This window comes from Trachymyrmex septentrionalis, unplaced genomic scaffold (genome assembly GCF_001594115.1).
Source record: "Trachymyrmex septentrionalis isolate Tsep2-gDNA-1 unplaced genomic scaffold, Tsep1.0 scaffold49, whole genome shotgun sequence".
Taxonomy (NCBI): domain Eukaryota; kingdom Metazoa; phylum Arthropoda; class Insecta; order Hymenoptera; family Formicidae; genus Trachymyrmex; species Trachymyrmex septentrionalis.
In genome coordinates, this window is record NW_017305661.1 from 717,158 (window position 1) to 733,638 (window position 16,481).

The 16,481-nt window shown below is 37.5% G+C and overlaps 1 protein-coding gene across 2 annotated transcripts in view; it reads right to left on the reverse strand.

The window, feature by feature from the left end:
* Positions 1 to 16,481, reverse strand: part of LOC108751526 — a 305,551-nt gene that overhangs the window by 78,313 nt on the left and 210,757 nt on the right. For both annotated transcript variants that reach the window (XM_018491760.1, XM_018491761.1), the window contains exons 8-12: positions 11,104 to 11,197; positions 10,928 to 11,020; positions 10,446 to 10,535; positions 8,579 to 8,796; positions 7,890 to 8,028 (exon numbers count right to left, since the gene is read on the reverse strand). In XM_018491760.1, coding sequence (XP_018347262.1) covers positions 7,890 to 8,028; positions 8,579 to 8,796; positions 10,446 to 10,535; positions 10,928 to 11,020; positions 11,104 to 11,197 — 634 coding nt within the window. The remainder of the gene's footprint in view (positions 1 to 7,889; positions 8,029 to 8,578; positions 8,797 to 10,445; positions 10,536 to 10,927; positions 11,021 to 11,103; positions 11,198 to 16,481) is intronic.

Consider the following 16,481-nt stretch of genomic DNA (forward strand, 5'->3'; position numbering starts at 1 on the left):
GGCACTTCCTTATTAAGATTCATTCTACGGAAATCGCTAGGCCATGCATGACGAGAGCATACTGACTACCACTATGTCTTGCGCTGACACATTTAAAAAAACTCTTCCAAAAGATGCAACAAACATATAAGGAATAAAAATAAATCATTAGGAACAGACATATAAAAATCTTGCATCTTTTAAAAAAAAGAAATTGGAGTATGAAGTAAAGTGAAAAAAAATTGCGTTTCCTCAAAGAGAGAAAGATGAAATAAAAATTTCTAGTATTTCATAGTACATGAAATTAAAAAATTAATGAATTTCATAATTTAAATGTGCTTAATGTTTATCTGTCCTATTTCAAATTATTTATCAGATCTAAATTACGCATTTATTAAAAGGCACACATGCAATCTTTTAAAAAAATTAAATTACATAATATTATAGATCGAACTTTTTGAAAGTTAGGATATTGAGTCTGAAGGAAAATCAGTTCCTTATTTTCTTGGACACGAAGAAGGAGGAAACGATATGGAAGAAAAATGAAAAGCAGAAATTTGCCGCGGAGAGACTCATCTCTCAAACTCACCATCTCGTATCTCGAGCAAAGAGACTTTAATACGATGTAATCGTCAGTCCGAAGAGCCCTCTAATATCAACCGCCGTCTCGGGCAGGCCGATAGTTAGTGGAAAGTGCGGGTAAATGTAAAACGTGACGCGGTTTCAATCCGTCGCACGTAATTGGGTGTAAAAGTTGGTTCACGTCCACGGAGACAAACGAGCCAAACGGAAGGAGAAGATACGGAATTGGCGAGATCTATCGTTTAATCTTCAGAACATGATTCTTCTCTCTTTCCCTCTTCGATTCGTACCAATCTTGAATCTGAAAAGTCTTCTACGTATTACGGTAACGTAAACAAAAAACGTGATTTGCGTTGAAGAAACGCATAATAGCCTAGGAAGACAAACGTTATACGAAGAGGGAGGATAAATGAAAGTTCATTCTTTCAGAAAGCTCGTTTTACTTCTAATACTCGCGTGCATTAGTCTGACATCGATAATAAATCTTTGTTCAAGTCTTTCTGATCATTTGCTACCTTCTATGGTGTACGATCTACTTAATAGACAATTAAATGTGGACAGGCAGTTTCTATTGTTAAAATAAAGTAGAAAGTTATTCAAAAAGTATAGAGTAAAATGTAATAAAAAAAAATACAATGCAAAGGAGAAATTTTATCTAACGGAAAGATGCGAAAGATTAGCAAAATCTTCATGGAAGAAATATTATTTTACATCCCCCATTTCTTCTTTTCTTTGATAATTTGATTAAATAGCTTTATTTATACAAATTATGCTTGTTTTCTCTAGTAATTTTATATTAGGTAGCTTTATATTTATACAAATTATATTTATAATAGTAAATCGCGTGTATTTTCCTCAACACAGAATAGCTCGTGCCACAAATGTACCGGTGTAAAACTAAACATAAAAACATTTTCAATAAAACGTCACGGTCGACCGCGCGTTTATATATTGTATCGGAAATTTCTCACGTTGTGGTGGACACACCTTAACACGAAGGTCATATAATACGAGATAAATATTTTAACTCCATGGAAAATATGAAACTACAACCACGCGCGTGCAAGACGAACAACTCACGATTACTTTCTATGGAACGGTAACAAGAAATAATTTAGTTTTACATATAATAATTTTATTTGCAATATTTCGAGTCTAAATATCGCAGATATTTTTTATTTCCTTCTATCGTTTATTTATATATTGCAATCAATTTATAGAAACTGTCACAAAATATGTCTTAATTATCTTTATAGTTCTATATAACATAAAGTTTATTTTTTAAGGAAAACCAAGGATATTTTCTCATTGAACAATAAAATATATTAAGAAATGAATTTAAAATGAATTAAAAAAATGAGTGGATTGCCTTCTAGATTTTATGATAATATGATACAGTACTGCTATCACTGAGTTCCGCGTTTCTTTATAATAGATAAATGGAACCGTTATGATGCCGTTACGATGATAATGAACAAAACCGCGATTTTCGCTTGCCAGGTTTCGGCGATAAGCTAAAGTGCTTTTTCGGCATTGAAAAGATATTGACAACTGTGCCATGCTTCGGCTTGATGTACTGTTAATTGAACTTGAAGAAAGATATACAAATTAAAAGTAATTCCAAATCTCACACGTCCGCTTCATTTTCTCATCGAGTCACACCCTTTACACATCCTTTACACTCAAAATAGCTTGAAAATCTTCCGAGTTTGAATTTTACGTTTTATTGATTTCTATATAAAGATTCCAATCTCCGGGGGAAGGAAAGACTGCTATCGGGACCGTGTTAAAAATCTCGCAGGAGAAGGCTGGTTTGATATTGATGAACGATTCAGCCCACTTTCCCACACACGTCCATAATTCGTACGCGGCCCTCGCTCTTGAGAGGGAGGAACCGGTGTTACGGCAATTAATTCGTACCCGATCGACGCGCCGCTCCGAGCCCTCTCGAGAGCGCTCCCTTTTCCCTGTTCAGATTCTCATCTCCCACCGTCGCTGAGAGACGATGTGCGCGCTATTTCCGTGAACCAAATACGGCGGTCGGTCAAAGACGGGGAACAGAGAGCGCCGACGCTCACGCGGCGGCGTGAACGATTGATGAGAAATGTCGGACTGGTTTTCTTTCGGATCCTCTTTTCAAGCTCGACTTTAACTAAACGATGACAATCGCACAACAAAGAAACTTAATTACGTGCATCAGCAATATTTTTCATAAATATTTTGTCTTAGCCTAACATAAAAATGCAACGTCGTCTTCTTATTGTGTACCGATATAAATTTACCGGTATAAATTTTCTGTGTTTCCATATCTATCGAAAATTTTATCAACGTTTTCTCTCTGCAGGCACAGGTTCGCAACAAATGTTATTTGTGCACACAGTAATATCTATAGATGTGAGAAAAACCAATTAAATTTACTTTTACTTGTTTATTTTTTGTTCATTTTTATTTCATTTAAAAAAACCTATCAATCAGGCCAATTCTACCATTGGTGATTAAAAAGGATAAAGAGATTCGCATAAGCCTCACAGGTAATTAAAGTAGAACGCATAATAACGGAATGGACAACGAGATCTTCGCTTCGGGCACTGCCGTGATTATTATTGTCGTCCGTGTTTTTTCTGTCATTCTCCTCCGACAACAAAGCACGCCGATTTTATGGCGATCAAAAGGCGCTGTCACTCGCTCGAGGTAATCTACTGACCGTCATGGATTAATATTGTAGAACAAGGAAGAATAATACTTTTATGTTCTCGAATAGATTTGCGCGTGTATGGATCATTTGAAATTAGAACAGTCAATATCCATTCTATGACTTGGAGACAAAAAGAAAAAAATAGAGAGAAAAAATAGATATTGTAACTCATACGTGTAACATATCATATCAGACCATTGTCGTACTTTATTTAGATTTTTATAACATACTCATCTATTAAGCAACAATACGAGACTTGTTCAAAGTCTCGCAAGAGCTTACGAAATAAAATATTCTCATTTAGCAATGCTGATGAGGCAATTCTGAATATCTTTCTTGGTCTCTCTCTCTCTCTCGTACGATCGTGACCATCCGTACGTGAAAGCGAGGTACGCCTGATCGAAGTGCTTCGATCGAACAATTAAACAATTGTTAGGGCTGACCCACTTCTTTGCCAGGACACGTTGTCCTTCCTCGTTGTACGCCACCGTAGCATGGCACTTTCGATCTACAGTAGAAATCGTTCAGATTAAAATCGTTCAATCGCGTGCGTTCAGCTTATTTGATAAAACTATCAAATGCAGAGATGCTACCAGCAACATAAATATAGTACGTTCGGTGGAAACACACAAAGAAAAGTATAAATTATATTTAATAATTTTATATATAACAATTATTTTTATACTATAAATTTTCCCGAGGTGTACACGAAGTCTTTAGTACACAATTGGCATTAGATTCATCCTAAACTATTCCGTTACATAAAGTGTTGATATTAATTATTCAAATTATACTATCAAGAAGATCTAAATATTTAGTTACATCAGACAGGAACGTCGTTATATCGTCGAATTCTTAATTCATTCTGACTTCTTTATTCAAGCATTTTAGATATACCACTCGAGATGCCAACGCACTTTAAACCACAAGCATATTAACGTCGCGCTTACGAGGAAATTGTTCTCCGATTAATAATTAATAATTCAGTTCGATAATGTTGTCTCGTGTTATCGCCTGCGCGATGCTACCCGGTCTTCTTTATTACCACTTGCCGATGATAGATGGATCGATCCAGACGAAGCGTTAAACTACCCATTACCACTACGCATTCCCGATCGCATCATCGCGTGGTTAATAAGATAATAAGTACCACGCTGGGGATGAATAATCGCGATAGGACGCCCTGGAGCCGCCGGTCTCCACGCGAGTACGTCGCGCGGCGTCGATTAACCACAAGTAATAAGGAAGCGTTCACGTCACGGATTAATTGCAAAGCCCCCTTTATAGTTTTCGATGCGAAAGAATGCACTTAGGACGAATCGTTGATTAGTAAGCTGGTATTTCTCGATCGGCAGGCATTTCGCAACGGTATACACCACGGGAATTCGACGTCGGGATATTTCAATTCCACGCCTGTGGATTCCAATGGACCAAGACATGCAGACGACTTGGAAACGCGTTTCCTTTTACGACCAAAAACCGTCGAAGGCAGACGTTATCGATTGATCAAAATTACAATCATGACGTTAAGTAGCAACTTCGTCAGAGTGAAAGTCTGACGGCTGCTGTATTAACGCCGTCGTCAACTCGTCTCGGTTATGTCGGATGTATACGACTTCGCGCGGTCGCGTACACTGGCAGCACGCATCTTGTATCTAATTATCGAGGAATGCTTTGTGCGTGTAGGAAGCCGCGCGCCGACCGTCCGGGCTTAACAACTCGGCAGAAGAAAAAGAATCGAGCCCACGAGATTGAGCGGTACACGCACGCACTTATACTTGATACACGTACGACATTTCGGTCAATTTCGCACTCGCGCCGTTTCTTCCTTTTCTCTCTCTCTCTCTCTCTCTCTCTCTTTACGATGGCTTTTAACGAGTGTTAAAGAATATATTATCAAGAGATAATTCGGGGACCTGAAAAAAATGCGGAACTTAACAATTCCGAAAAGAAGAGATTAAAAGAGCATTAATTTGACCTACTACGTTCGAATTAATGTCTTCTATAATTCTTCTTTTAACTTTAATTCTTTTAAATCACTAACATAATTCAAGAATCACGGATGTATTTATTCAATTCTGAGAAGAAAAATAACATTGCTGCTCTTTCAGCGACAACTGTGCATTGAATCAATTAGACAGTTTATTAAATATATCCCGCAAAGGCCTTTGGACCGTTTCGAATTTTTTAAATTAAAAACTGGGAACGCAAAGTGGAAGTAAAGACTATATTTATGAGCAATCTCTTTTCTCTTTAGCACTAATCTGATCTCGTAATTTCGACGAATGTTGTTCCCCATGTTGATCGTTTTGGACGTCTTGATGACGGAGGAATATGAAAAAATGGTGAAAATTATAGACCCGAGTATCGCGAACCGCCCAGGTCATTCATTCACACTCGGGTTCCCAAAGGGCGGGCCATGCTTTACGTTCCCGTGATGGATAATTAATAATTATAAAGCGATCAAGGGAAGGGTGGCATTTATGCGATCCGCCACGGTAATTTCCGATTCGCTTGTGCACGAAAGATGTGAATTCGTGGCAACCTCGATTTTGTTTTTTCACCCTAGAGGGCTCGTTAAGAAGGAGAGAAACTGCATACATGTGCATAAAATCATGATTAGCTGACATTCATTTAGTGCAATGCAAACCCGCAGAAAATCACGCATTCATTTTGCATGTAGAAATGAACAAAAATTTCTAACATCTTATCATATATAATGATTAAAGAAAGATCGTTGGTATAATTCACATGATAATTTTCAATAATTCAAGGTTTATCCAGAAAATGATGTATAATCCACATAAATGCATAAAAACACATTTGTACAAGAAATAAAAAGAAAAAAATAGACATTTTAACAGAAATGCATATTGTATGGAATGTATGTTATATCACTTTTCTACCAACGGACTGTATTGAGAAAAATTGGAAATTTGAAAGTTCCATAATAAAGATGTCGAACAATACATCGTTCCTCGACCATTCTCCATTCTAGACCGTTTATCGATTCACGCGATTCTGCCATCGTATTATCGATTATACTCGGACGCGTTGGTAACGCCAATCACGTCCCCATGACTCGGTCGTCATTATGGAAATAGTGAGTGTAATGCGTCGGGGAGGCAGATGATTGCGCGCGTTCGCCGATCTTCGTGGCATCTAGTACGAGGAAAACGCGTTAACACGCGTGTTTGCTTTAGGCATCTCTTGGAATCAGCGATCGAACAACTATTCAGCTGAAATTACTGGAGAAATCATCAAGTGTAATTTTATATTAAATGTTTTCGTTTAACTAAGTCTACTACTTTAGTCCGCAAATCTTTTGTCAGAAAAAATAAAATTCAAACTCAATCAAGAATCTATCTTTGTTAATAGTAAGACATGTGTACGCAAATAATGATAGATGTTAAAAGAAATTATTTTTCTAGATAAATAAAATAAATTATAAATAAATATCGCATAAAATCAAGCTATTTCTCGATAATGAAAGAGCTGGATTCTCTCAATAGCACTGACAAAGCTGCATCGTATTTGCGAAGGACCAAGGAATAACAAGTCGGCGATGTCCGTTGGCGAGTCTAACGTTCCGCAAAAGATCGATGAGAGATCGAATGTCAATACGAGAGATCGTTCGGCGGCTAGGTATACAGCGCTGAGATTTTCGAAGCGAAAGTTCGTTCGTGGAAGTGAAGATAGGGAGCCCTTTGTGCGTCTTCCATTGTCGACTGAGGGAGGCTGACTGGCTGAATTCAATGCAAGTCGCGCTCGAAAGAGTGGCCATACGCGGCTCAAAGGGAGGATAGTCCGTGTATACAAGACAGTATAAGCATTGCGTGCAATAACTTCGGTGTAATCGTCGAGAAACGAGTTAGGAGAGCGGCCATATATGGGAGGACTTTCATACGCACGCGGAATAACAAACCACGTAGCAATCGATAATCGATCTTCTAGTTCAAGGCTACATCAACGTATAAACAACGCTCATAATTGACGTGCTAATCTAAATCCATTCAATGCTATTCTTCTTTCAATGCTACTCTCTCATATGTGGACAAATATATTTTAATAAATAAGAATAAAGCAATTAATATTTTTTTTTCATTAGATATATAGAAAGAGATAGAAAGAACGATTTTGCTGCGGTATTTAAAAATTTAGCTAGATACAAATCTGAAAATGATTTTGTTGGATCAAAATAATTACGTAAGAATCTCAAGTATAATGAGCAACGCTGCAAAAGCATTTGACATTCTAGTAACCAGTTTGAGCGTTCTACCTAATTATTTTGATTCATCCAACAAAATTATTTTTATATTCCCATACAGTTAAATTTCTAGATAGTTCAGGAAAACCTTTCCGTGTAATTATTACGTGTATGAATATCCCGTATTTGAAAATCTCAATCTTATGATATCTCCCTCCCTCCCTCACACATCTATTCAAATATGCCGTTATTACATCGGATATATGACACGATCGGTCTATAATCTTTTCTGACTTCCATCATGATAGCAACGTCGAGGCTAATGTTAATCAGATAGGCTAGCGTTTCGGTACAGATTAGCCAGTTTACGAGTGAGGAAGATTTACAAGACTTCACGGACGACATATTAATTTACGTAAAACTTACCTCGTGTGCCTGATCCTCGATGCTCCGCAGAACCGCGAGATTGCGGATAGTCGCGCGTCGCGACTCGAACGATGACTCCAGCCTGGTGGCAGCCTTACCCACCTCCTCCACCAGTCTTCGGGCTCGTTTCACCGACAATCTAGAAAGATAAAAAGGAACCGTGATCATGACGCACCGTTAGGAATCCGCGTGGCTGTCTCCTCATGTACAAACGATCGAACCCTAACCACGAACGAAGGTCAAGATGCAAATCGGAATTGAATGTTTCGAATCGACTAACGTGTTTCGTTATCTTCGCATATTAAAATATCCTTGGTCGATACATGCTTCATAAATACACAAGAATCCAAGGAAGCTCGATGTATCCTGCACCTTCAATCAATCTGAATAGCTTTTCAAATTTAATGCCTTCTTAATCAAAGAGAGAAATCATTTGCATAATGAATAGATAATAGATCGATGTTACTACAAGTAACAATATTATACTAATTATTGATTAGAATTAACACGTTTAAAAAAGCGAAAATTGTACGCCGATATTTCGTTCACAGACAAATTATGTTATATGCGAGATAAATGAAGAAATCATTTTTCAACAAAAATAATAAATGGGACAAAAAAAGTTTTATCTGTAATCTAAAAGAAACGGGTCCTTTCTTGCACGATGAATAAAAATAAAAAAATTCTACCTAACGTGCTCAATGTGTAGAAGGGGGGCCGCACGTTCCTCGAGGGCGGCGATGGCCTCTTCGGCATCTCTAGACGTTCTTCTCAATGTGGGGTCCGTGAGGAGCCGACCGAGAGGCGTCAAAGTGCCAGACAGGCTTGCGCATTCCTTCAGGTCCGACATTTCGAGGGCTAATCTGCGACCAGCCGATTGCCACTCCGTCATGAGGCTGTCGTACTCCTATGGGAAATCAAAATACCGATCATGGCGAAATGATGTCTATCTACTTCTCGCGATCTAGTGAAATGTCCTTCATCGGCAACCGGTATCCAGGAGGAATGCCAGCGACGTAGAAGTAGACATGTCTAATACGGCGATTGCGCGATTCAATGAACCATAATCGATCAATCATTGCAAACCTTACGGGGAATACATTGTTTAAAGAAGTACGTAATGAATGACGCATATCTGTTGCACGTAGAACAAATACGTTGAACTATTATCTCGATAATTTCTTAGCTCCAAGTGCCCGTTCGAATCGTTTCCAATCACGTGCGCGCAAATACCAATCGCGTTAGATCAACTCGCGACGAATATGGCGCATGCTCGGAATAGCGATTGATATCGATTTCCGACACAATTAATTTAATACTGCATTTATATATCAAGCTCTAGACATATCTTTGTGACAAGATATATTTATTTTAGCCGATATAAAGTCAAGATTACAGAAAAATTAGATTATCAGTATACTACCTTTCATATTTAACGTAAATAAAAAAAGAAAAATTGTGTGTGTGTGTGTATAAAATATGTAATATTATGTAAAATATTCAATTATCTTCAAAATTTAAAATACTTAATAATCATATATTACAACTATATGTACGATAGGTTATAGTTACAAATCCAACCGATATCTTAATTTTGTGAAATTGCCCAGCAGATTAATCAATCTCATATAATAATCGATCTCCGGGTATAAATCCATTATCCCGGAGATAATCGATGGCTAAATTTCTATCATGGTAGTATTATAGGACGGCTCGACAACTGTAGAATAAATTCGGATGATGCAAAATTATTAATTACAGAAGATAATTATCCCGCATTCTCGTCAAATATATTTTTAATTTCTCTTTCTCATCACAACTTTCGATTAATAATTGATTATTACCCGATTTCACCAATCTTCTTCAACTTTTTATTAACTTTTTTTATTAACGAACATAAAATTAATAACTCATGATTAAAAATTAAAGTAGCATTAAATTTTATTAGCTTTCGTAAGAGATATAATAACATCTTCATTAAACACGATTTAAAAAAATTTTAATGTCTTTAAAAAAATTAAGTCCCAAAGAATAAGTAAAAATATATACAAGATATAAATTTGTTCCAAGGAAATAATAAAAATTGTAATAATTAGGAGGTAAACACATTTCGATAACGTGAAGTACTGATTAATTAATAATACTAGTCAGTGCCACGATCGAGCAATAAATTCGACATTCATTGCGAAAGATTACTGGAGTAAGCAGATCGATACAATTATTTCGTTCGAGTGACTTCCAGCTATTTATTTCACCAAATTTGCCGAATCATCATCATGATGTTGAACTGATCGAAGAAGCTTACCGCGAACGACAAATTGCGATAACAATTTGTCGCGAGATTCACACTATCGAAATGTTTATTTGCATTTGCAATCATTGGTCTTCGCGTATTTTATATAATATATAAATTATTATTATATAATATATTATTATATAATATAGTGTATAAATTATTTGATGAGAACACTTTATGTTCTCTTTAATGTTCGTTATTTCAATTAAATTGATGCAATATCGATGCGATTTAAGTATTCACTGTGAAGGTATAATTACCTTGTAAAAAGCGATCCATTGCATCTGATCATGATTTTCTTCTCGTCTGGGAATATACTTTGCGAGAGTGGCGTCATTCACGATGACGGTCTGAAAGGGAACATTTATGGCTAATTATAATGTCCCGATAGCATTCAATGATCATATTTATGGGACTGTAAATCGCGTTTGTCGCAAATACTAAGCTTCAGCTTTTGTAGCAATATTCGTTTCGCCTCGACAAAGGAGAGAAATGTCACAATGGAAACCGTGAGGCTATAATACACCAAGCGACACAATTCCGATACGAAACGCACGTGCGGACGCTTAAGGAGCCAAATATAATACACCGTGGAAACTGGATCAGTACAACGAATATAGAACGTACAATGAATATAGGGAGACAAAAACGACAAGCGATTGAACGTGATTACTTTCTTGCCTGCGGGAAGGTGCGTTCAATGCCGTCCGAGGGTTTAATTGTTCTTTGATATCGAACTCACCTGGACCTTACTGAGAGGTAAGAGAGATTCAATCAGGCCATCCGTTGTTGCGGCATTTCGAAGCACGAGAGTCTGAGCCACGTTGATTCTGCCCTAAATAAAGGCAAGAATTGCGCGTGATTTCTATGACGTGATTTCACAATAAAATCTTCATTCGCTCGCGAAATTATTCTTACCTGCAACAGGACCACTACTTCGTCAATGAACTCCAGACTCTCTCTAGAATCGCCGCGTATGAAAATAGTGAAGCCATCTTTTGTGCAGTCGCAGCTGAAAATTAAAAATAGAAATCAAATATTAATTTAAAAGCATAGAAAGTGTAATGGAATTATTTCTTGCTGAGTTATACAAACATAATTTATTTATGGAAAGAATAATTTTCGGAAACGTCTAAAAATTTAACTAAATAATTTTATTGGACTAACTAAATTTTTAGATACTTCAGTAAAATCGTTCTTTCCGTGTTTGATCACCAGAGTAAAATAGCCATTATTATATCTTTACTCTTGAACAACTTTCAGATCCAATTATAATTAATATTATTAAATAAATATTTCCAAAAAATAGGAACATGAATTTTCACTTATATCAAAACAACAATGTAATTGGAAGTTAGTTCTACGACATTAGAATGACATTATCGTCACATCTAAAAATAACCGTTATGTGTCCATCATTTCGTACATTAGCCGGACAGCCTGCACTCGGTGGTGTTTTCGAGTGCTTATCGAAACTGTACCTCATCATACACAAGTGCACCGGTTCGTATTTACAAACGTCGAATTTCCTAAGCAAATATTATTGCTTCCGTCAAGAAATTCCGTGCACACACGTGAATTACTGCTCGTCGCACACGTATTGCAAGATATCTCCACATGTTGCTACGATTTCTCCTTCCCGTCGTCATGTCGCGAAATGAAACGTGTCATTCGTTGCAGTGACGCTTTTATAAAACGACGTACACGTGCAGCGCCAGCAAGACATGCCTCGTTATGTATTTTAATCGACATATCGTTTCTCACGATCGCCATTCCCGCTCAATGGATTAAGTTTAAGACGGAGCGTTTAAATCACAGAAACAGCTGGCGCACACTCGATTTGACATTGTCAAGAGTCTGATTTGCGTTATATCTTGTAAACATGAATAATAATTTTAAAAACTATTAAATTATGTTTCTGTATTAAATTATATGTTTCTGATAACATTATCGAAATAATTATATAGGAAACTTAAGCATGAAAAGCAATACTGATTTGAATATTTTTGTCAAACATTTTAACAGACTTGTTATAGTGTCAAAGGGCAACATTGTCGCTGTAATAAAGTTTTGATATTCCAGAAACTGATTCTACATAATAATTGATATATAAGCCATTAGTCCAACAAAATTATTTTTTTAAATCCATATCCAAATTACATTTTTAGATACTTCAATAAAACCTTTTCGTGTAAACACCACCCCCCACACCAGTAATAAAAGGTTAATACCAAAGCAATCAGTTTTCAATCGTATTCTCATGGAAATAAGCATTTTATCGCTACCACTGACGTGAATACTTTTGTACTATCTTTGTACTAAGAAAACTTATACATTTTAGCGATTCGTTATAGTGTCAAAGGGCAACATTGTCGCTGTAATAAATACGATTGTACACCTAGCCAATATCTATAAGAACTATAATACGATAAGAGATCGCGTCTTCGTAAGCTGTGGCTGAAATTGCGCTTACGCGCATTTTCAGCCAGCTAAACGTAACCCAGTTGTATCGGATATCGTAAATAGCATTAAGTTATGACACGTGGGTGGTTGACATTAAGCATGCAGCGTTTCTCACGCGGCTCCCGTGGCACTCACACTCCTCTCTCGTCCTTCTCGCGTATACTGTAATCACGTTCCTCTGCATAATACAGTGGTGCAGTGTTTAGCGGGCACAATGCTGAGCTTTGTATGCACCACTTATATCTTGCGGTCTATCCTAAATCGTCATCAGCGCGACAGGCTACGCGTCGAGCACGACGTACATTTCTGTTCCCCGTGCTTGTACTTCCGGTTGCGGGCTGCTCCTTTAACTTTTCTGTCGCGGTACGCCAAACTCCTCGATCGTACGTTATCGGCGAGAGAGAGAGAGAGAGAGAGAGAGAGAGAGAGAGAGAGAGAGAGAGAGAGAGAGAGAGTGGCTAAGGGGACGCCTATGCAACGTTTCGTGACAACCTTCTCAAATTGCAACTGCGCGACTGAGACTTTCGACTGCGTTGCACGTTGCTACTCCCCGTAAAATTCGATAGTGCAAATCATACAGTCAGCCACGAGTCGATGGAGCAGGAACGACTACTTGTGGGAGTGAGATAGCTCATAAGATAAAATCAAATCGCCGGTTCCTGTCGTTACACGTCCATTATGAAGTCACGGCGAAGGTAACCTTCGAACCGAGAAAGATCATATTTCCGGATTTCGATTCCGTGAAATATTAGGAATGATAAATCTTCAACAAACTGTGTTCTATTCGTGTTGACTGGCGAAAATTTAATATATTAATCTTTATCCACTTTTAAGTGATTTTTGGTAATGACTAATTGTTTTAATTTATCTACTGATTATATTTCGAGCTACTTTTTAATTTGTTTTCTTACGAAAGAAATATTAGAGGAACAGAAATAAAAATATTAGGTAAGGACTTTAAGTCGATTTGTGTGTGTTTACTTTATAAAAAAAATTTCTTTTAAACATTTTTACTTCTATGAAGATAAATTGTTTGATATTATTTCTTAACCAGTTATCGTTAATGTTTACCACGCATGTACACTCCCGGATGTGGCTCGGTTATTCGCGAGTATTTTCCGTTTTACCGCATACGATGATAGATAAGAGGACAGGATCGAACCACCCTTCCTCATCGTAATCATCGCGCGTCTATTATCGAACCGGCCGTTCCATGTAACCGTAATGGCACGTACCCGCGGATTTAACGGTGCGGAACAGTCGGATCACAGCGGTCGTTCCGTTCCCCGGAATCAGCGATCTTCTTGATAAGTAAATCACTTTGATTTTGCCGAGTTAACGTCACGCGACAACTCACGATCGCGACGCCCACGTCTCGCCTCGCTCGGCGCGTCGGATTCATCAGCGCGTGGTATAATCGCCGCACGACTTTTGACGTATGATGGATATAGGCGTTAGCGAGCACGCGTTACAACGTTTCTCGTTCCTCCCGTACGATGCGATTATGCGATTCAACGGCAAGAGCAAGAACGAGATCGATAAGATGGGCCCCGAAGAGGCTGTGTCGACACTGATCGCCGTTAGCGCGCTTGACAGTTAATGCTTCGCCTAAATTACACGTCCCACACGTTGAGAGAGCTAATGAAAGGATGCTGCTGAAAGGATATAAGATTTGTCGCTGACCGAAGAGATCCCGTTGCAAGATGCCGAGCGGGTGCACGTTTCCTCTCGTAATAGCGTTGGACGATGCTTCCAAGCTAGCGGAAGTCAATGTCACTGGTGACGCGTGAAACAGCTCAAGGATACTTTAATTATGATTGCATGTCCGAGATCATTGAGATGAATTGGTAGCCTTTACTAATTAATCAACCACTAATTTCTACTTTCTAGATGACAATTCGACGGTTTAATAGTGAGCCCTGATACATCAAGCATTTTAATATACGGCATTGAACTAATGATGTTGAAACAAATATAAAACTCATTTAGTGCTGAAACAATTCCTTCACATGGAATTATTTCAGCACTAAAGATCGAAACTTGATCGCTTAGTTTTTATTTTTTAATTGTTGTGTGTCCCCATCGCGATTTAATGTGATACATTAATACACTGAGAAAAACAAATGTTATTGATTCAATTAAAATTTATATTACGGGCTGTCACTAACATAAGTAATTAATTCATGTATATTTTTATTGGCACAAAGGCCTTGATTATTGAAATAATAATTTCTAATTATTTTATTTAATTGAATCAATAACATAGCATTTTTTTCTCAGTGTATTATTATAAAGCTTTTATAAGAATTATTTTTCGAAAGAATTTACGTACGTCGATGAATGCATTTAGCAGTCCATAATAGCTGATTTTCGATTTTTAATTCGAGAATCTTATAACTTTATAAGTTTCCACTTATAATCCAAAAATTATTATAAATAAAACATACATTAGCGTTTAAAGTAAATTTAAATGTTAACTGAGTAGAGCAACAGATGCAATATTATAATACTAAAGAAAATAATTTTGAAGAAAAAATTTAGCTAAATACAGATTTAAAAATAATTTTGTTAGACGCCAAACTGCTGGAATGTCAAAACTTTTTACAGCATTACTCATCATGCTCGAGTTTCCTACATAATTATTTCGATGGTCCAACAAAATTATTCTTAAATTTACTTACATTTTTAGATATTTCAGTAAAATCATTCTCTCGTGTAGCTAATGGAAAATACAAGAATCAACTGTGCACTCCCAGAAAAAAACCTTTCGCGTTTAGCACAACTAGACTCCCGATGGAATCGACATCGCATTCGATATCGCGAGAGTTCGTCGTGTGTCCCTAAAAGTACGAATCTAGCCAATTTTGTCCTTTTTTATTGGCTTGATGAAAAATGACGGAGTCAATCAGATGATGACTAAGCACTGTAAAAAAAAAATTAAAAAACAGTGAACGCCTTATACAGTTGTGTGAGTGCACGTATAAATGCACGTGTACGTGCTCATACGTACACAATTTTTAATCAAACTAGAAGATTGGCCAGACTCTTACTTCTAGGGACTCTACGTCGTACGTGCGCGTCGTGCTGCGCTGCAGAGGAGTCTGAAACCACGTTCGCGTCCTGGGTGGGCAAAGGTTGTCGAACAGAGAGGCCGCGTCACGACCGACTGTCGAGTCGCGATTGACGCCGGAGGAATATTCCGGCACAACGTGTGCTTGATAGTGCAACAGCGATAATTTCGCATCCCGGGGCGGTCGCACGAATGACATTTTTACCGGGGTGCACGCAATTCGACGTTGATCGTCGTCGTCGGCTCCGCGTGTTACTATCGCGACATAAAACTTCTTTCCTCGCGAAATGAGAGAAAATGCCTACACGACACCCGGAAACAGCGCCGAACAAACGTGAATTATATTATAGAAATATCCAACTGCTATAACTTCGAGAAACCGCTTTTCCCTGCCACGGTGAATTCGATTAAGCCTACAGGATGCCAAAGCTTCATTCTGATGCTTAGTCACGAACCATAAAGTTTAGATAAATGTAATAGTTAACGTTAGTACGTCGTCGGCCGCGATACCTTCGGCAACGATGATCACCGCGAGGGACAGTACATGTACACAGTATGTAGCTAAAACTATTGGTATTTAGACACTCAATTCGACAGAACCATCTTCCTCCGGTAAATATCTAATCTTTAAAGATGGTTCATTTGTCATTATGTTTCTATGTAATCTGAGGATAAATTAAAATGTAGAAAATAATAAAGAAAACGACATGTCACTGATTATAAATATGTATATATATATATATATATATATATATATATAAAA